At 60.5% G+C, this 19079-nt stretch overlaps 1 protein-coding gene across 3 annotated transcripts in view; it reads left to right on the top strand.

Annotated features, from left to right (window-relative positions):
* CTDP1 (CTD phosphatase subunit 1) overlaps window positions 1-18620 on the top strand; it is a 30516-nt gene extending 11896 nt beyond the window's left edge. For 2 of the 3 annotated variants that reach the window (XM_032470720.1, XM_032470721.1), the window contains exons 6-13: window positions 289-379; window positions 2002-2168; window positions 3070-4047; window positions 5076-5217; window positions 5926-6129; window positions 13569-13731; window positions 17466-17650; window positions 17746-18620. In XM_032470720.1, coding sequence (XP_032326611.1) covers window positions 289-379; window positions 2002-2168; window positions 3070-4047; window positions 5076-5217; window positions 5926-6129; window positions 13569-13731; window positions 17466-17650; window positions 17746-17890 — 2075 coding nt within the window. In that variant the 3' untranslated portion in view covers window positions 17891-18620. Of the gene's footprint in view, window positions 1-288; window positions 380-2001; window positions 2169-3069; window positions 4048-5075; window positions 5218-5925; window positions 6130-6648; window positions 13525-13568; window positions 13732-17465; window positions 17651-17745 lie in introns of those variants that run through there. The other variant, XM_032470722.1, reaches the window with a different exon arrangement.
* The last annotated feature ends 459 nt before the right edge of the window (window positions 18621-19079 follow it).

Below are 19079 nucleotides of genomic sequence, written 5' to 3'. Positions count from 1 at the left end.
TTGCCCTGGAGGCCCTGAGCTTCCTGGGCATGGAGCTCATGCTCCCACCTTCCAGCCTAGTGAGACCCCAGGGGGTGTGAAATGCAGCCAGCGTTGGCTGCACGGGTGGCCTGACGTGGTTAAACTAAGAGTGGAAGGCGGGGAGTGGCCGGTGGTCCCGCCTGAGTGAGGAGGGCGCTGGAGCCAGTCCTGCTGCGGCGCTTCCCGCGTTTGGAACGGCCTCGCCACGTGCACAGTGGGACCTCGTGCATCCCACACATGTGACCTTGTCCTGTTCTCCTTTCGTAGGGTTCTTAGATCCTGAGAAGAAGCTTTTTTCTCACCGAATATTATCAAGGGACGAATGTATTGACCCGTTTTCTAAAACAGGGAATCTGAGGTATGTACCTGGTTGGTGTGTCCTCGCTGCGGCGCCCGTGCCGTCCCCGCTGTCGAGACTGCACTTGGAGCATCAGACAGCGGTTCTGCCTTGATTCTCCCAGTTCCCGCTGTTGGTTTTCCGGCACTTAGCATGCCGGCTGTCTTCTCCCCAGACCCTCCCATCCCTGTGTCTCTATGGATGTCCAGGCACTGGTGGTTCTGGGGAACCTGGGGCCGGAGCCCAGGGCAACAGGTGTGGGGAGAGGCCTCGAGAGCAGTGGGGTCGTAGCAGGTGGAAGGGGACGAGTGGAGGTGGTGGGGGCGGGGTGCCCAGGGCTCCCCGCTGGCAAGGCAGTGGCTTTGCCGGGTCAGGAGTCTCGAGGGGTTGCTGGCAGGGGTGTTGGCGTCTGGGGTTTGTGTCCCTTAGACTCTCGTGTGCTGTTGTCCCTCAGGACGTGATACAGTCCTGAGTCCGACAGTGCCTGCTCCCACCCCTCCCCTCCCTGTCCTGGCCTCTGCTTTCACCACAGGGGTGGCCAGGCATTGACAAAGGGCTGTTTTATATTTTGAGAGTTTTTTGCTTCCCCTGTACAAAGAATTTCCCCATTTCTACCCAGAAAGGTAGCCCGCCCCATTATACTACATCAGACACCACTTTTTGTGGGTGTTGTGGGGGAAAGCGGGCTCCAGGGCCCTCGGGTGGTGGGCGCTTGGCTGGTGCAGGTCTGGGCCGCTGGGTCTGCTCCCCGGGCTGGATTTGGTGTGGTTTTTACCTCCCTCATCTGGAGTTAAATGTGCCAGGTACTTGAGCTGCCTTTTGTGTTTCACCTGCCACGAGGAAAACAGACTCAGGAAATAACATTAACTTCGGACGCGTGAACACTTTTTCTGGGCAGTCACAGCCTTAATCGGCTGCTGGAGAACCTGAACAGTGGCAGGCGCCCCTCCTGGGTTTGCTTTTCGACCCAGAAGGCAGGCACAGGGCTCGCACCCTCTGAAGGCTGGCTCTCTGCACCTCCCTCCCTGGGTCTCAGTCCTGGGCAGAAATCAAGTTAAAAGCCCACAGGGCAGGTCTGCTTTTGTTAAGTGGCTTTTTGGACCCTTGTTCATATTTCTGCTCACCCCATGCACCCTGACAGCTTCGGGGAGAACTGTAATCCCTTTCTGGACTCGATGTCAAGTAGGTGCCCTGCAGGGAACGGTTGGTTGTTCCAGACAGCTGAGATTCGAGTAAGGGCTTGCCCTCCCCCTGTAACTGAGAGCTCTCCCCTGGCCGTGGGCTGGACGCCTGTGTGTGTAGATGAAGTCGTGTTGGGGTGCGGCCAGCGCCACTGGTCCACACCAGCTTTCCGTGGACGAGGGCTCCCGAGGCCCCCGGACACCAACCCCGTCCCTCTGGCCCTTTAGAGGAAGTGTTCTGACTCCCGCTTTGAGGGATCTCGGAAGCGAAGAAGCCTGTCTTAGTGTTGCTTTCTGCGGAAACTTGGGGAGATTCTACACGTGAGCTGAACGAAGGCTCTCAGTGTGTCCGTTTCTGGGGAATTTGCTCTCTGCTGGTTTCATATAAGACACACTCTTAACTTCTGATTGAGGATTATTTTATAAACTGTGCTAGTAATTTTGATGGGTTCTTACTCCCAGAAATCTCTTCCCTTGTGGAGACTCAATGGTTTGCATCATCGATGACCGAGAAGACGTCTGGAAGTTTGCCCCCAACCTGATCACTGTGAAGAAGTACGTGTACTTCCAGGGCACGGGGGACGTCAACGCCCCGCCTGGGTCCCGAGAGCCTCAGGCCAGGAAGAGAGGTGGGCCACTCCTCCGGGGCGTCAGAGGACAAGTGTTTGCCCCTGTTTTTCTCCTCTCTCGTGTCTGTCACGGCTGCTGTAAATTCAGAATTCAGTTTGATTTTATTTATTTATATTATTTTAGTTACACAGGTTGTTGGGTTTATTTATTTATGCTGAAAAGCACAATATTACTTGGTTTCAGTTATTTTTTTTTTTTTGACAGTACTAACCTAAACGTTTTTTGAGTTGAGTGAAGATTAAAGAATACAACTTAATTTAATGCATGTGAATACTGCCTTTCATTCCCAGCTTTCCTTGAAGGACAAACATGACTCTGGGAATCTGGCCGCTGCACTGTGTGCACACGGGAGGCCGACGCCGTGCCCTGGCCCAGAGTCAGCGGGGAGGCGTGCGGCTGCACCTGCCAGGCAACCCTGAACCCAAAATCTGGAGAAAATTTAAAGTTTTGGTTTAAATGAAGTTTTTCTGATGATCTTTAGTTTTTAAATGAAATATTTCAAGGCATACGGTTATTGCTGCAGTCACTGAAATGACTCTGAGGTGTAGGCCAGGAGGAGTGGGACCCAAGAGCGTCCCCACGGAGGACCAGGCTGGACAGCACAGCTCGTGGAGGCCGCTGTTCCCAGGCCCAGCCTGACCGCAGCCTGGGCACTAAGCATGCGGCATGTTTTGTGTTGTTGTGGAAACCAAAGCAGAGTGAGCGTGTGAGGTCCCCAGACCTGAGTGTTTTCTCTCCAGCTCCTCCCAGCAGAGGTTTGCCAACCCTGGGCCAGAGTGGGGTTCAAACCCACAGCCGTGGGAGGCGACCAGGTCTGCTTGAGCGGGAAGTCCCTGTTAGATGCTAAGTGACACACTTTTTTCTCTCGTGCACACGTGTAGTAAATCCTTCTTCTAAAAGGTGCCGACATCCCGGAACAGCCTCCATCCGTCAGGGACCCCGAGGAAGGAAGGCAGGTGTCTGGGGTTGAGCAGAGCAACGGCCTCGGGAAACCAGCGAGGGAGCTAAACGGAGGTGCTGCTCCACGGGGGGGCTGGCCCTGGCCTGGGCAGGAGGAGGACAGGGGCGCCCGGCCCGCCGCCCGCACCCCTGGGGCCGATGGCAGGGGGCCCCCATCGTGTGCACAGCAGCGGGGGCGGACACAGCCCGAGAAGCGGCCCATGTGGGGCCCCACAGGCCCCGACCTGGAGCTGGACGTCCCCAGTGACAGCGGGAGCAGCAGCGAGTCTGAAGGCCGGCCGTCCCCCGCCGCCTCTGACTGCGAGAGCGGGGAGAAGAGGGCCCGGAAGAAGACCAAGGCCCCCCGGGACGCCGGCAAGGGCGGCCCTCCCGGCGCAGCAGCGGACAGGCCTGCGGGTGCCAACCACTGCGGGGAGCCCACGCCCGGTGTCCACCTGGACGGCCAGGAGGAGGGCGAGCGGGACGGCCTCTGCGGGCTGGGCAGCGGCTGTGCTGACAGGAAGGAGGCCGAGACGGAGTCACAGAACAGCGAGCAGTCAGGCATCACGGTGGGCGAGTCCCTGGACCAGAGCGTGGAGGAGGAGGAGGAGGAGGAGGACGCCGACGACGATGACCACCTGGTGCACCTGGAGGAGATCCTGGCCCGTGTGCACTCTGACTACTACGCCAAGTACGACCGCTTCCTCCGCGGGGAGGCTCGGGAGCCCCCCGACATCCGGAAGATTGTGCCCGAGCTCAGGAGCAAGGTGCTGGCCGACGTCGCCATCATCTTCAGTGGGCTGCACCCCACAGACTTCCCGGTGGAGAAGACACGGGAGCACTACCACGCCACGGCGCTCGGCGCGCGCATCCTCACCCAGCTGGTGCTGGACCCCGACGCCCCCGACAGGGCCACCCACCTGATCGCGGCGCGGGCCGGTGAGTCGGGCCTTCCATGTTGGGAGTGGGGTCCTGGTGCAGCCTCTCCCTGGGGACAGCCCCAACTCTGACTCAGCGGCTGTCCCCGCGTGCCCCCGTGCTGTGTGCGAAATGAGCGGGTTGTGCCTGGGTCGGGGTGGAGCTGGGGCCCCAACATGTGTCGAGGTTGAACAGGGGAGGCGCAGATTGGTCGGGACCCATGTGCACCCTGGTTGAGTGTAGGTGGGAAGTGAGGGTTACGGCGGAGCCTCCCTCAGACGCTCAGGCACCGCTGGTCTCAGCCGAGTGGATGGTTCCTCATCGAGCGGACGGCCCCTCAGTGATTGGCACACTGTGAAGGCATGCTCACGCCCTTTTCCTTTAAAGAAAGTTAGAAGAACCTCATTACTTCCTTGAAGCAGTTTGGTGTTTTCCAAACAAAGCCTGCTGCAGGCCGGCCTCTCCGGTCACTGCCCCTCCCTCATCTGCAGCCACTGAGTCAGGGCTTCTGAACACCTGCCCCCAACAGAGCATGATCTGCAGGGTCCTCTGTGAGCTCACGGGTGGGACAGGCCCTCCCCGACGGTGGAGGAGACCTTCCCAGGACGTCGGGTGCTGTCGTGTATCTGCCCCGCCTGCATCCAGAGTGGCCTGTTACTGTTCTGGGAGATGGTGGGAGACGGCGGGCTCCAGGGGTGGAGGGGTCCCAGCAGAGGGGGACTAGGGTTGTGACCTTGAACGGCCAGCGGAGGAGCTGAGACTCCGTGCAGCAAGGAGAGGGGCTTGCGGCGGGTTCCTGATCGGGGCGGTGGAGCTGGACTTGGGGACGTGGCACGTGTGTTCTCGGGAAGAGAGAGAGCTGCAGGCTCTGCGGTGGACATTGAGAGAGAGGTTGGACCAGCAGGGGCTCGAGACCCTTCCTGAGCCATCACGAAACGGTGTCCCTGCAAGCCTGGCCTTCCGCCCTGCTGTGAGGTCACCCCTCCAGGACCCCAGCCTGCGCACTTTGCCCTGACGGCAGCACTGCACTGACGGGTGTTTGCTTGCAGGCACGGAGAAGGTGCGCCAGGCCCAGGAGTGTGGGCAGCTGCACGTGGTCAACCCCGACTGGCTGTGGAGCTGCCTGGAGCGGTGGGACAAGGTGGAGGAGCAGCTGTTCCCACTGAGAGATGACCATGGCAGGGCGCAGAGGTGAGCACCAGCCCCCAGCCTCCCTGCCCAGGACTCCCAGCACGGCATTGCCACAGCCAGCCAGGCCGGCCCCTGGCCCCCGGCATGCGGGCAGGGAAGGAGAGGCTTGGGGTGGGGGTCTGCTGCTCCCTCCTCCAGAGGCCGCTCATCTGTCCCCTGCCACCCTCGCCGCAGGTGCTGCAGGCTCCAAGCAGGTCATCTTGAAAAGCACCTCTGAGCATTGCTTCCTGGGGAAGGAACAAAATTGCTTTTTCTGAGACACAGTGTGGCTTTTAGCAACAAAGCTTAGTTTGTGTGTCTTTCCTTTGTGGCTAGGATGTGGTTGTAACAAGTCACAAAGCCTTTGTGGGGTCTGACGTGGAGGGAGGTGGTGACCAGGACTGGGGCGGGGCAGAAGACCGGTTGGCAGGTTGTGAGTCCCCAGGGGCAGCCGGGGGTGGGAGTGCACCGTGCAGGCCTGTTTCTGTTGAGGCAACTTGGACAGGGCTCCTGTCTGGGCAGAGTCGATTCTGTGCTTGGAGACAGCAGGGTGGCCCCCATGCCCACCTCTCGGGGGGCCAAGGCTTACTTAGGAAGAACCGTGTCCTCACGTGCAGATGTGGAGGGAGGAACCGCAGGCAGGAGGGCTCAGCTCCCAGCCTGGGCAGAGGTTCCTGGGTCCCGCATCAGTGCCAGCCCCTCCTCATGGCCCTCATTCTCATCCCGCAGGGAGGACGGCCCGGCAGCCTTTCCCGACAGGCAGGGCGTGCTTCCCACCACCCTGTTCCACCCGACGCCGGTCCATCCCAGGGCCCCGCCCGGCCCCGAGGCTCGGGTGTACGACGCCAGCACGGGCAGGCTCATTCGGAAGGGCGCTGCGGGCCCCGGGCCCCCCGGCTCCCTGCCCGTCCACGCAGAGCTCTCCTCCTTCAGGTACGTGGGCTCAGCCAGCAGGTAGTGCGCTGGGGCGCTGGTGGTCCGCACGTGAGGGTCGGACTAGGGCACGCTCCTCACTCATGTCCACGTGGGGCCTTTCTCCACATTCCCTGTCCTGCCTTGGGTCCCAGAACTGGGCAGGCAAGTCCGTGGTTTAGCCTTTGCTCAGTGTCGGGGTGCCAGCCCTCCCAGCGGAGGCAGGCCTTGGGCGGCGGGATCTGACCCTCCTGCCTCGCCCTTGCAGGCCTGTCCCCTCTGCAGGACGGAGAGAACTGTTACGAGGGAGGAGGGTCCTGCTCGGGCCATCGGGAGCAGCTCTGCTCTGCAGCTCCCACCCTCAGTAGGCCCAGCCTCCCTGTCCCACTTCTGACTCGGGTCAGACTGAGGGTCGTGGCGGCTGGGGCAGTTTGTGAGCAGGAGTGCAGGTGGGTGGGGATGGCACTGCCCTGAGAGGAACATGGCCAGTGGTCTCCACCCGTGTCTCCACGAGTGTCTGTTTCCTCCCTGTGTGTGAAGGAACTCTGCTGGACTGAGGACCTTACACACCACTTGGTGAAGCACCTTAGGACACTGTGAGGTTTAAACGAGGGTCCGAAGTTCTGTCTTGTTTTCCGTGAGTGGCCATTGCTGTGAAATGTGTGTGATGGACACGTGTCATCTTGCTTCTGGGTCCCCCTGCTTTCTGGAGCCTGGAGCCCTTCCCGAGAGCCAGCCCATGTGTGGCAGCCGGTTCCTTCTGCCTTCACTCCTCGGGCCTACGCTGACCTGGCTGCACTGACCGGCGGGGCCCCACCAGAGTGCTCTCTGTGGATGAGCAGTGACTCCACACCCTCTGGCCACAGCGACGCTGCGGGGCCGCTGCGAACCAGGGCTGGTGTGTGCAGAGTGGACATGGGCGCAGGGCCCCCGGAGGCCAGTGGGTGTCTGCTGGCCCTGCTGCTGGGCTCCACACATGAGCAGACAGATGCCCTGTTCGGCCTGTTAGGCCAGTTTGACTTGGACTGCTTGATTGGTGGTTTGTCCTGTTATTTTCAAGCAAAGGCATCGTCACTGATGAAGCTTCCATCTTCTCCCAGTGACGGTTAGTCATTTGAAGAGACACGTGGCGACGTCTGTGCTTCTGTTTACGTGCCCGCGAGTTCCTTCCCGAGAGCGGGGCTGCTGGGCTGAAGGGCACATGTACCCTTGTCTTTAATAAACGGGGTCAGTTGTTTTCCAAAAACTCACTAGGGTCCGTGGCCCCACCCGGAGGACCCGGCCCCGCCCTCGCCCTCCGTCCAGTGCTGGCCCCTCACACCCGCCCGCCCGGTGGGGAGTGGAGGCAGACGTCCCCAGCGGTCGTCTCCAGCTGCCGGGGGGCCCCCCACGCACACCGGTCGGTCTTTTGGATCTCACGTCGGGCGGCTGCTTACATCCTGGATGGACTCCCTTTTTCTTACTGGGTCTGACACCTTGTGGCTGTGTCGTCGGGGAAATGTTTGTTGTGGGTAGAAGCGTGTTCCGAAGATGACGCCACCCGCCGAGGTGTGGGGGGGCACCTCATGGCTCTCGCCGAGCCGCCGGGGCTGGGGTTCTCTCTGTAGTCCCGGTTACAGCTGCGGTTTTCACCGTCGGGTCTTCTCGAGGAGTTTCTCACTTTGAGCTCCTCCTGTCCTCCGCCTTCTTTTTAAACATGTTACGTTGATCTGGCATTATTTCAAGTCCGTGTTTTTTGAGTCATAGCTTATCTGAGGCCCCAGGACAGAGTAGACATTTGGGCGTTTTCTGTCACTGGCGCCGAGCGGGTGGCAGGCGGCTGAGGGAAGTCCCAGCCCAGGCCCGTGACGCCACACTCCTGCTGCGGGGACCTTGCCTTCAGGGCAGAAGCGCCTCAGTGCCTGAGGGAGCTCCCGCAGGAGATTCGGGTTTGGGCTTATAGCTCTGTATTTTACTGTCCCTGAGGACATCGGCACCCGAAACCGAGGCCTGTCGCCCCTTCCTCAGACTCCTCACACGTGCAGACCTGCGGGTCAGGATGGTCCATTTGTCACCACGCAGTGTTCGTCTGTCGTGCAGTCATTGCTCCACTGAAGCATTTTAAATGGGACATCACGCTTGTTTCTGAGGCTCCTCCGTTTGAAAGTAAACCCGGTGGGTGTGCAGGACACACCTCCAAGGGGGAACCCTCCCCAGGCAGGACTGTGGGTGCTGCCTGCAGGGGCCTTCAGGGACGTGGACCCAGGCCCCTGAGCTCACAGGTTCCGAGTGCGGGGGCCGTGGGTGCAGGCCCTGCTGGCTTACTGCTCCCAGGGTCGCAGCTGAGGAGCCTGCAGCCTTGAGGCTGTCGGGGACACAGGCCACGGTCAGTTAGCCTGCGGGACGGCAGGGAGAGCCTTACCTCCACCCTCACTGGAGTTGCCCTCCTGGTGGAGGAGGGTGTGAGCTCGCACTCAGGGAGGGGCCGGGCCGGGGAACAGGTGGGGAGAGCCAATCCCACCACCACTTCTCACACCTTCCACAGCAGGAAACAGTGATGGTCCAGTGCCGATGTTAATTCTCAGCCCGAGCCCGCTTGTACGGTGACCGGCTCTCGCTGCAGGAGTCGCCCGCAGACTGAGGGCACGAGGCCTGAGGTGGAAGGGTTCTGGTCCTGGTGAGAGGGCACTGCTCTGATTGGATTGGTCCTCCCGCTGCAGATGGCCAGGAACTCACACGAGTGGGCACACCAGCCATGGATGGTATCGGCCAGCACCCTGCACGGCGGGGCTTCTCCTACGCCTGAGAGGAGCGAGCCGGCAGAGCCCTTCCTGAGGGCGTGTCTCGTGTGTCCAGTGTGGATGAAGCCATGCCCATGGTGGTGCCCCCAGGGCTCTGAGGCAAGGTTGGGATTAGAGGCCATCGGAGCAGACCCCCGATGGGAGGGTGGAGGGGCCTTAGAGACGGTGTCACTGCGTCGATGCGCTGGGAGGACAGCAGGCCGGGCGGGAAGGTGGAGCCATCTCCGCAGAGAATTGCAACCCGTGATGACAGGCAGACAGGCGCCCAGACTGACAAGTGCAGGATCTCAGGGTGACTGGAGAGACGGAAACCAGGCGCGTGAAAGACGACGCGGGAGGAGGAGACCTGGGATGCGCCCGCACGGGGGTCAGCAGGGAAGGCCCCAGCCGTCAGGACTCCCGGCTACGGGCTGGACAAGGGAGAAACCAGGATGAGCACGGCGTGGTTCAGCTTTTTAAAGACCAGAGATGAGAGAAAGCCTGTTTCACGCATCTGTCCTGTAATCGTGTGTATGTTACACGTCAGTGGTGTGTTCATGCCACGATACACCGTTAAGTGGTACCACAACGTATGTTTGTAACGTGTACAATTAAAGAATGGATTTTTATCTCTTAAGGTTTAATGTTTCTATGTAGCAAGAAAGTTAAGAGCTGCTTTTGTAGTCGCCACCAGTTCATTTGGGTAGTAACATTAGTAGATCATGAGATGCTGTGAATGGGAAAAGGGAGATGCTCGTCTTCGGGGCCTCGCATGCTCGGGAGGCACAGGCGGTGAGGGGTGCTGGTGGGGCCAGCTCTCCTGGGGGCGGACACGCTAGCACAGCCCCTTCCAGACCTCCAGGCCCGTCTGGATGGCCGGGCCACCCGCGGTGCCAGAGCCGAGGGGCTGCCAGCGCACGGGAGCTGGACCAGGCACGGAGGGAGCTGGGCGTTCACACAGTGGTTACACCGTCTCCAGATCTGGGGGCACCGTCAGCCTTCGAAGAGACAGCTATCTGTTAAGCAGAAGAGAACGAGGCTCCTTTGGTGGTGTCCTGGGAGGAGCCCCGACACTCCCCTAGCAGGCACGGGGCTGCACTCTCCCCAGTTTGCTCCCTGCCACCTGTCTTGCCTGGAGACCCCCGACAGCACCTGACAGCGCCCCGCCTCTGTGCGCTCTGTACCTGCTGCTCCTGGTTTCCTGGGCTGGCGGGCGGGGGTGCTGCTAAGTTTCACTCGTAGGGGCGAGCAGTCCCCAAAACGCCTGGTGTTGGGTTTACTGCGGGGATCGGTGCTGGACTGAGACGCCATGGTTCACCAAGGACGGGGATGCATGCCCTTGTGTCTGGAGCCCCAGCCCCACGAGCAGCCCTGCCCTTCGCAGTGGGGTGGCCTCCCGCCCTTGGCCTGTGGCTCGTGGAAGAGGGGGTGTCAATGGGCAGGAACAAGGCAGGCAGGTGCTGGCGGCTCCCTGAACAGCCACGGCTCCTTCAGGAAGTGCCCTGGGGTGCCTCCCAGGCTCCCAGGCCATGATCTTGTGGTGGCTGTCGTGATGGGACGGGGAGGCCAGTGGCCAGGGACTGGGCTCCGAGAGTACCGTGTCCCCGTGTGGGCGGCCCTGGGGGCCTATGGCGAGTCTGGGGTTTCCAACTCAGGTGGCAGTGGTGGCACAGACACGGAGATGAGCACGTCTCTGATTTCAGGAGGAGGTGCTGTTGTGGCCTTAATCTTCCGTCTGTGTGAGTCTTGATTTGACCTGAACACTTCCGGCCTCTGGGCAGTTGACAACCTCCCTGGGCTGCCCGGCGATGGTCACTGCCCAGATTAGCTCAAATGACCCCCCCCAGGAGTAAAACGACACCGTGGTTCACGACACTGGAAATGAGGGACGGTGGAGCACGGGCTGTCTCAGTGGCAGCATGGGTCCCCCTTCAGAGCACTGTGTTCACCAGGGTCTTCTCGGCAGCGTGGTTCAGGCTTCTGTTCCAGGGTACGGCCTACAGATACTGTAATTTGAATTAGAAGTATGCAGGAGACGCCAGGAAGGATCTGTGTGTTAAAATGACACAGAAATGACAGTTCTTAAATTGCAGTTTTACAATAACGTTTGCATAGCTTAATGCAGCCCCAGAGTCAGTCCTGTGCTGACGTTTACCCGAGTGAGTCCTGGCTTTAGATCTGCTTCATGCTGAAAATAAAATGACAAACATTTGACTCGTTTCTCTTAAATGTAAAGAACAAAGGCATATTAAACTGTTTGGCATATTTAAAAATTACGTACAGCAATGGGTTTTCAACCGCTCAGCCTCGCTGGAAGTCAGTGGCGGCAGGCGAGGAGTTTCTGAGATGAGAGGGAGCAGTTAAGTGCTGTCTGGAAACAACCGTGCAGACGTGAGGGGCTTCCTCCCACTTGTGTGACGGCGCTGTCGGTGAGGCGCGGAGGGCCCGGACTTGTCCTGAAATGTGTGTGATTTACATGAACAGCGGCAGTTCAGTCCCACATGGTGCAGAAAGGAGAGGCTTCAGCTCTGCCTGTCTTTCCTGAGGAAAACACACGCGTTGGGCTGGGGTTTATTCTAATGAGTTGACTTTCGGTGAAAGTTTTTCTTTTTTTTAACTTGGAAGTGTGATTCCCACCAAAGCACTGATTTTTGTTAGTTCTCGTCCAGCCACTTAGGTACACAGAGGGACAGTAACATGGTTCACTGTCCGGTTATTCCGTGAGCTCTGTGAGGGGGCAGCGTTGCTCCAGCTGCACCAGCACGCTGCCCCGATGGAGACCATCGCCTCGGAGGAGGCCGGAGACGTCTTCTAGATAGCCCTCGTCTTGCGAGTTACGCTCCGTCCTCGCCCCACTCACGTGTGCAGGAGACCGTACGTTCTCCTAAGACTGGCAGGCGGTCGACGGCTTGTGGGTGGTTCTGCCTCCGAAGCTGGTGAAGTGGCCCATCTCCGCAGGAGAGCAGCAGCGCCCGAGCAGACCGAGAGCCTCCCGTTTATCCGATGGCGTGCTGTGCCCGACACGTCTGTGCCTGGTCCGTCTGCCTCCGTTTGTGCAGTCAGCCCTTGGCTCTGCTGCTCCTGCCTCCGGAAGCTGCCCCACACCCGTGTGCCCAGGGCGGGGGGCCCCCTCCCTTCGCCTCCCAGGCTCGTGACTCAGCCGTGTTCTAAGCCTGGGGCCCGCGTGGTCCCTATTGCGACAGGTGCCAGGCTTCCGGGCAGCTGCGGCTCTTCCGCGGGCTCTCCCGGGCGAAGCCCTGAGGATGCTCAGTTTCTGTGATTTTTGCTTTGATGCTTTGGTTGCGGGCTAGGCTGCTGGCACCTTGGGGGGTTGGGAGCAGAGGTCCTCGTGGTGTGGGGTGACGCTCTCCCTGGCTGTGGTCAGCGGGCGTGAAGGTGCTCTCGCACAAGGTTCCTCTGTGTGGAGCGCTTAGGGAGAGCGTTGGACATGGGAGCGGTTGGCAGGTGCAGTTTGGAGCCCACCCCGAGCCAGGACCAGGGCAGGGGCCGTCCGTGGGATGTGCGAGGCTCCGAGGGGTGGTCACTGGGCCTAAGCCTTGGGCCTCCCTCAGGGGTGTCTGCAGGTGGAGGTGACAGGTGCCTGTGCGGGGGAGTGGAGTGGCATCCCACAAGGAGACGCAGGGCTGGGAAGGAGTCCTGGGTTCACAGAGTTGGAAATCAAACATACTTCCCTGCTCGGACAACATCTGAAATTCTAAACCCCTTTTAATTTATCTGTCATCAGCTGTGTTGTGTAAGTTGTGAACATTTTATTTTCTTGAAGGTTTTATTTTGAGGTAAATTGTAGATTCACAGACAGTTAGGAGAAATAACACAGACCTCGAGTGTGCTTGTAATCGCCTGTTGAAGCATTTTTTTATCATGGATACTTGAGAATCTTCATCAGGTAATTCCGTCATTGCTGTCACCTCAGAGTTGACATCTCCTGGTTGCCTTTTTCGTTCAGTTTGCGATCTCCCTGCTTCTCAGAGATTTTTGGTTGAACCCTGAACAGTCTCCCATCTCTCGTGACAGTCGGGACCTCCTGTGATGCTCTGTGTGGCTGCGTTCACTGCTCTGCTTCAGCAGCAGAAGTAGGGGCACAGCTCACCTCGACTCTGCTGGGGGGGAGTCGAGGTCCCTTGCAGGCGCTGCTGACCCCTGTGGGGCCATCGTCACTGCTGGGTGGCTGTCGGGGTCCCAGCTTCCCGCGGTCACCACGGGCGTGTGGGGGGACGTGTCTGTGAGTGTCTGACTCTGGTGCCCCCTGGTTACTGCAGGGGGTGGGCTCCACTGGCTGCAGTGGGTCACGGACTGGAGCATGAAATGTGGAGCCAGGACGTGGGGCCAGGTGGGCGCAGACTTGCACCAGGTCAAGAGCAGGGCCTCTGTTCACCGTCTCCCCACACTTGCCCTTTGCTCTGAGATGAGGGCGGCCGGGCTGTGAGCCTCAGCGTGCTGGCGGGGGAAGGTAGATGCTCGCTTTCGCTGGAGGAGGCGTGCGCCTGGGCTGCCCGTGGCCAGGCTGGACCCGCCAAGGCTGCAGTTCGTAAGCAAACTGATGCAGCCCGGGCGGGCACTGCTGACAAGACAGCGTGTCTTGCACGTTCGCACACCTGTCCCCAGGGTCAGGAGTCTGCATCGGGGCTGGAAGTGAGCTCAGACCGACTCCTCAAGTGGGGCCTGTGAAATTCGTTTCAGGGCTGTTCAGCCACATCCACCGCCGATGTTTGGTGAGGACGTGCCGGACCACCAGGATGGGGAGCCGCCCGGCCCCCCTCGCAGGAAGCGCCAGCCCAGCCTGTCGGAGACAATGCCGCTGTACACGCTGTGCCGGGAGGACCTGGAGAGCATGGACAGAGAGGTGAGGCCGGCCCGTCCCCTCCACTCCCCAGGGCACGTGTGAGGAGGTGGACGGCAGCACCGGGGGGCCCGTCAGCGTGCAGTCCGAGTCCACTTCCAAAGTCGGGTTTGTGATTCCAACCGTGGGGCCTGACTGCGCGCGCCCTCCCCGCCCCCCCACCCGGCACACTTGGCAGCGTGTGGGTCATCGTTCCTGAGGGCTCCTGATGTGCAGTGGGTGGGGCCGGGGTGCCAGGCGGCCCCCGCAGTGTCAGCAGCGCTGAGGGTGAGAAACCCCAGTCACTGCCGTCTCGGGTGCACACGGACTGTTGAAACACACTCAGAAGACTGGTACTTTGTTGTTACACCACTGAGAAGGTTTGGGCGATGGAATCCCCTCCGAACTGAAGGTTAAAGGCAGAGGGGGTTCTCCTTGGGAGCAAAACACGCCTGAACTGGAAGTGATTCTGCAACCAGTTGCCCGTGTCTTGCCCACGTGAGCAGCCTCGGGCCCTCACGTCGGCCTGCCCTGGACCCCCCCAGCCCCCCCGGCCCCCGGGCTGTCACAGCCAGGCCCCTCCAGAGAAGGGCCAGGCCCTGCGGGTGCTTGTGCTCATCACTCCTGGCCTGACCGTTCTTCGCAAGGACCGACGTGTAACAGAGTCCCCAGCCAGGCTCTGGTCAGGACGGACGCTGCCCAACGCCCCTCAGACTTTCACCTCAGAGGCATGTGAGGAGCTACAGCCGCTGCCCGCTGTGCCGCGTGGATGGGCATTGTCCTCGGGACCTCTGGGGACCACTGGGGCGGCAGGCACATTCCGTTCACTTTCAATGATCTGTCCCCGGTGGTCAGTATCACGGCTTCTCCTGGGAGGCGCCCGCCCTCAGAAAGTCTTAGGGAGCCTCCAAAGCAGGGCTCTGGCCTTAGCAGCCGGGAGACCGCAGGCCTGGCGGACAGAGTTCTCCGCGCGGGCTGGCCGTGAGCCCTGCCCGTGAGGTGGGGATGCTTCCGTCTGCATCATCGAATCCCATGAGGGGTCTGTGCTCACTAGGCTTTAGAGTGGGCGAGAGTGAATAAAACCCCTCATACAGTAGGGAATGTGTCGGCGTCGAACGTTCCCTCCCCAGGCAGGTCCCAGAGCGAGTCCCAATCTCAAAGGCGGGGGCTCGGTTCTGCCGGCTCGGTCTCCCCGGAGAGTAGGAGGCAGGAGTGGTCAGGCTCACTGGTCAGTGTTGAGGTAAGTTTTAGGAGAAAACCCCAGAAGGCTCCTTGAACTGAGATAGACCCTGGCAGAAAACTGCCGTGCATCTGCCAGAGTCAAGGTCAGTTTTCTAAGTAGAGGTTCCTGCTCTTTAGGGACCGCTGAGGGCAGGGCCTTCTCAGTTCCCTTCTGGTCTCTGTAGAGCCGTCTGTACAGTGGAGACCTAACTGGGTGGCCTACTTTTTGTGCTGTTTCTCGATTTATCAGCAGATTATTTTCCCATTGAATGACATTGTTCCTTCAATGGGCTTTCTGCTGAAAACATGTTTCAAACACAGTTACGTTCTGGGAATCACAAAATCTGCTTCAGGTCACCTGGCGTCGTTCTGTACGACTGTCAGGTTGGTGTGCTTTCCTCTGTTCCGTGAGTGGAGGGTCCTGCGGGGTGTGATGGAATCAAATACGAGGTCGCCCCCCCCAAACGCCCTGTCCCTGGAGCCCCGTGCCCACCCCACACCTCATCCCTGGTGCCCCACGGCCCCCTACACGCCACACACACCCCGTCCCTGGGGCCCCACGCCCCCCGTGCAGTGACTCTGAGCCCGTTGCAGTGCAGTTGTATTTCAATCCACCAGAGGGGGCTCTTGCTACAGGCTGTGACCAGCAAACAGGTGCTTGGTTCTTGGGTGAGCCTGCCTGCTCTGAACGTTTAAGACCTCATCTGGGGGCCCCACAGCCAGGGCATCTGGAAGCACAGACCCCTCTCCAAGCCCCTCAGCCCCCGAGCCATCCCCGTTCCCTTCATGTCCAGCCCCTCTTTGTTCTGCGGCCAGAATCTCGGCTCCTCTCAGGGGAAAGCACAGAAGGTCACGAGGCGGCGTAGCGTGGCTTCCCCTGGACTGTTGGTTAAGTGTGTGCTGTCCTTGGATGCGCCAGGCACAGGCTGGCATCTTAGGTCAGTGTCTTTGCAAACCCAAGGTCCAGGACAGAATCTCCTCCTTGCTTCTGTAAAAGAATTACGAACGCAGACGTGCACCTAGTGTGGTCATCTCGGGTCTTTGTCCTGTCGGTGCCAGACGGTTATGCGCGTGTATCTTGGCTCACGTGAGAGAGCTTCGTGCTGAGTGCAGGCTCACGTGCCTCATGTGCCACGGTGCAGACAAGCAGTGAGGGAGCCTGCCCGGCCTGTGCACGCCACCCCTCGTGTGCTTCCCCACGTGTGCGGGCCTGCGTGTGCCTCCCCGCCGAGGGTGCAGGCCCACCTTGGCCTCTCCCCCGAGTGCCTCCTCGCATGTGCCTCCCCACCGAGTGTGCAGGCCCACCTTGGCCTCTCCCCACCGAGGGTGCAGGCCCGCCTTGGCCTCTCCCCACCGAGGGTGCAGGCCCACCTTGGCCTCTCCCCCGAGTGCCTCCTTGCATGTGCCTCCCCACCGAGTATGCAGGCCCACCTTGGCCTCTCCCCGCCGAGGGTGCAGGCCCACCTTGGCCTCTCCCCCGAGTGCTTCCTCGCATGTGCCTCCCCACTGAGTATGCAGGCCCACCTTGGCCTCTCCCCGCCGAGGGTGCAGGCCCGCCTTGGCCTCTCCCCACCGAGGGTGCAGGCCCGCCTTGGCCTCTCCCCCGAGTGTGCAGGCCCGCCTTGGCCTCTCCCCGCCGAGGGTGCAGGCCCACCTTGGCCTCTCCCCCGAGGGTGCAGCCTGCTGGCGGTTTCCTCTCGCTTCCATGGCAGCTCCTGTCAAGGAGGAGGACGTAGACTTAGTTTCGTGGTGTTTCGTGGGTGCTTTGTTTTCACTGACTGTGAAGGTAGCTTTGGACCAGTGAGCACTACCTGTCCGCAGAGCGAGTTTGTGTGTGGACATGAGTGCGTTTCACTGGAGAAATTGAGGCCTCAGACACAGGTTTGCTGTCTGGTAGCTTAAGGCTTCAGTACGAATTAAGCAAAGTGTCCAAAAGCTGTCCTGTGGCCCCGCAAGGCCGCCGCCGCACACGCGCCGTCAGTCCCGTGAGCGGGTCGCTGGTTTCCTCTGAGAAATCTCGCCACCGCGCGGCGGGGCCGGTGTCCCAGGGGAGCCTCAGTGAGCATTTCCGGAGCTTCACCCCAGGCGCCCCTGCCATCCCCTGCGGCTCCGTCTCCCCAGGAGGGGCTCTGAGGGGGTGCCACCTGGTTGGCCTGGTTCTCCACCTGATGGGAGCCTCCCCGCCTCAGCCTCGATTTAGACGAACGCCCTGCTCATTCACCGTGGGCCCTGAAGTGTGCTGGAGGCAGAGCCCCATCAGGGTCAGGCTCTGCGTGGCCTGCACCCGGGTCTCCCTCAGGGATGCAGGGCCCAGGGGGGTGGGCACAGAGGAGAGGACAGCCTGGGCCATCGTCCGTCCACACGCCCCATTGACAGTCCTTGGTGCTGCTTGCGAGCACCTGACTGCAGCCCCGTTTCAGAGTTCTGGGAGGCGGGTGGGGCCGTGCTGCTGCTGTGGGTTCATCCCTGGGCGAGGGACATCGCTGGGCTCTCGGGGACGTCGGTCTCACAGTGTGCTGCCCTCGGCCCTTCGTCAGGTGGACGACATCCTAGGAGAAGGCAGTGATGACAGCGACAGTGAGAGGAGGCGGCCGGAAGAGCAGGAGGAGGAGGAGCGGGGACCGAGGCCCCGCGAGCCCAAGGCCCCGGGGGCCCAGCGGGGACACGCGCTCAAGTCCACTCCATCCGGCGAGGGGAGTGCAGCGGATGGCCGGGGGCCCAGGTGAGCACGGGCAGGTGAGGGGCCGTCAGGTTGGGGGCAGCACCAGGAGAGGGGGCCTCACCGCGAGCCGAGTGCCTCACATGCTTCTCCCACAGGGGCCACAAGCGGAAGCTGAGCGAGGAGGACGCTGCCAGCGGGTCCAGCTGCGAGGACGAGGAGGACGAGGACGAGGAGGGGGGCAGCTCGGAGGCGGACGAGATGGCGGCTGCGCTGGAGGCCGAGCTGGGCGACCTCATGTGACCGCCGGGCGGGGCTGGCACACGGCCACCTCCGTCTGCATAGGCCGCCCTCGATGGGGTTGCCTTTTCTCCAGAGGGACGTGTCTGTTTAGCACAGCTCCACATACAGAAACACATTATTTTGAAGAAAATAGGTGTTTTTATAAGTTTTACTACAGGAAAGCCGACTTTTTTAAGTGACAGCGTGTGACGGGGAGCGTGGTTCATGCCAAAGATGCTGGTGAGCTCAGCGGAGCCGCCTGGCGAGCTGGAGCTTGTGGTCTGCTGTCAGGCAATGAGGGACTGGGGGGGGGCTCCCTAAATACCGCACTTCATTTAGGGAGGAGACTGGGGATCCAACACCACGTGGGGGACGATGTCATGAGAACCCACATTTTCGTGCTTTTTCACAACTATAGCCACCGAACAAACGTGTTGGATGTTAGCTGAGGCAGAGCAGTCACGTGCGTCAAAACCTGACATCGGGTGGACAGGCCTGGGGGGCCCGAGGGAGCGGCACCAAGGCAGCCAGGCCCCTGGAGCTCTGCAGCGACCCGGGTTCCAGCACGGGGTCCACTCCACACGCCCAGACCACCCCCTTCCTCCATGGGCACCTGGAGTCTGGACAGAGGGCTGCCCTCACTGGCAGCCTGGCTCCCCTGCGAGATCGGATGTAAAGTTTTGTATATCGATTTCGTATTTGACACACAGATTTTTTCTTTCATTTAATAAAAGTCCTTTTTGTAAGCCTTCTCCTCTGCCCCGCTCCCTCTGTGCGGGATCCACATCACGCACCGCGTGGGTGAGCCACCCCACACCGCAACCCTGTCAGGGAGCTCACGGGGCAGAAGGTGTCTCAGAAGATTCCTGGCTGGGTTACCGGGGCCTTGGAAGGTTAAACAAAAACAGGTGCTCTCTCTGAAGCCATTCCGTGGCTGTTTTCCCGTTACTGGGAGGAGCTTTTCAAAGGTGTCATTTCTAATTACTAGATTTATGGAAGTCAGATTTAAGGCACCTAAGGAAACTGAGGCAGCTTTGCTGGCAGGTCCTCACCCCTGACAAGGTAGGAAATGAGACTCTTCGTACACGACGTGGCACCAGACGGCCTGGGCTGGAGCTGCCCTGGGACCTCTGGGCTCTGGCCTCAGGCCGCGGCCCTGGGGTGGGCAGCGGGCAAATTCGCCTTTGTGCCCCTTTGAGGCAGCCACTCG

The sequence above is a fragment of the Camelus ferus genome, chromosome 30 (assembly GCF_009834535.1).
Source record: "Camelus ferus isolate YT-003-E chromosome 30, BCGSAC_Cfer_1.0, whole genome shotgun sequence".
Taxonomy (NCBI): Eukaryota; Metazoa; Chordata; class Mammalia; order Artiodactyla; family Camelidae; genus Camelus; species Camelus ferus.
Note: the sequence above shows the minus strand (reverse complement) of the source record. Positions and strands in the feature narration are given on the sequence as shown.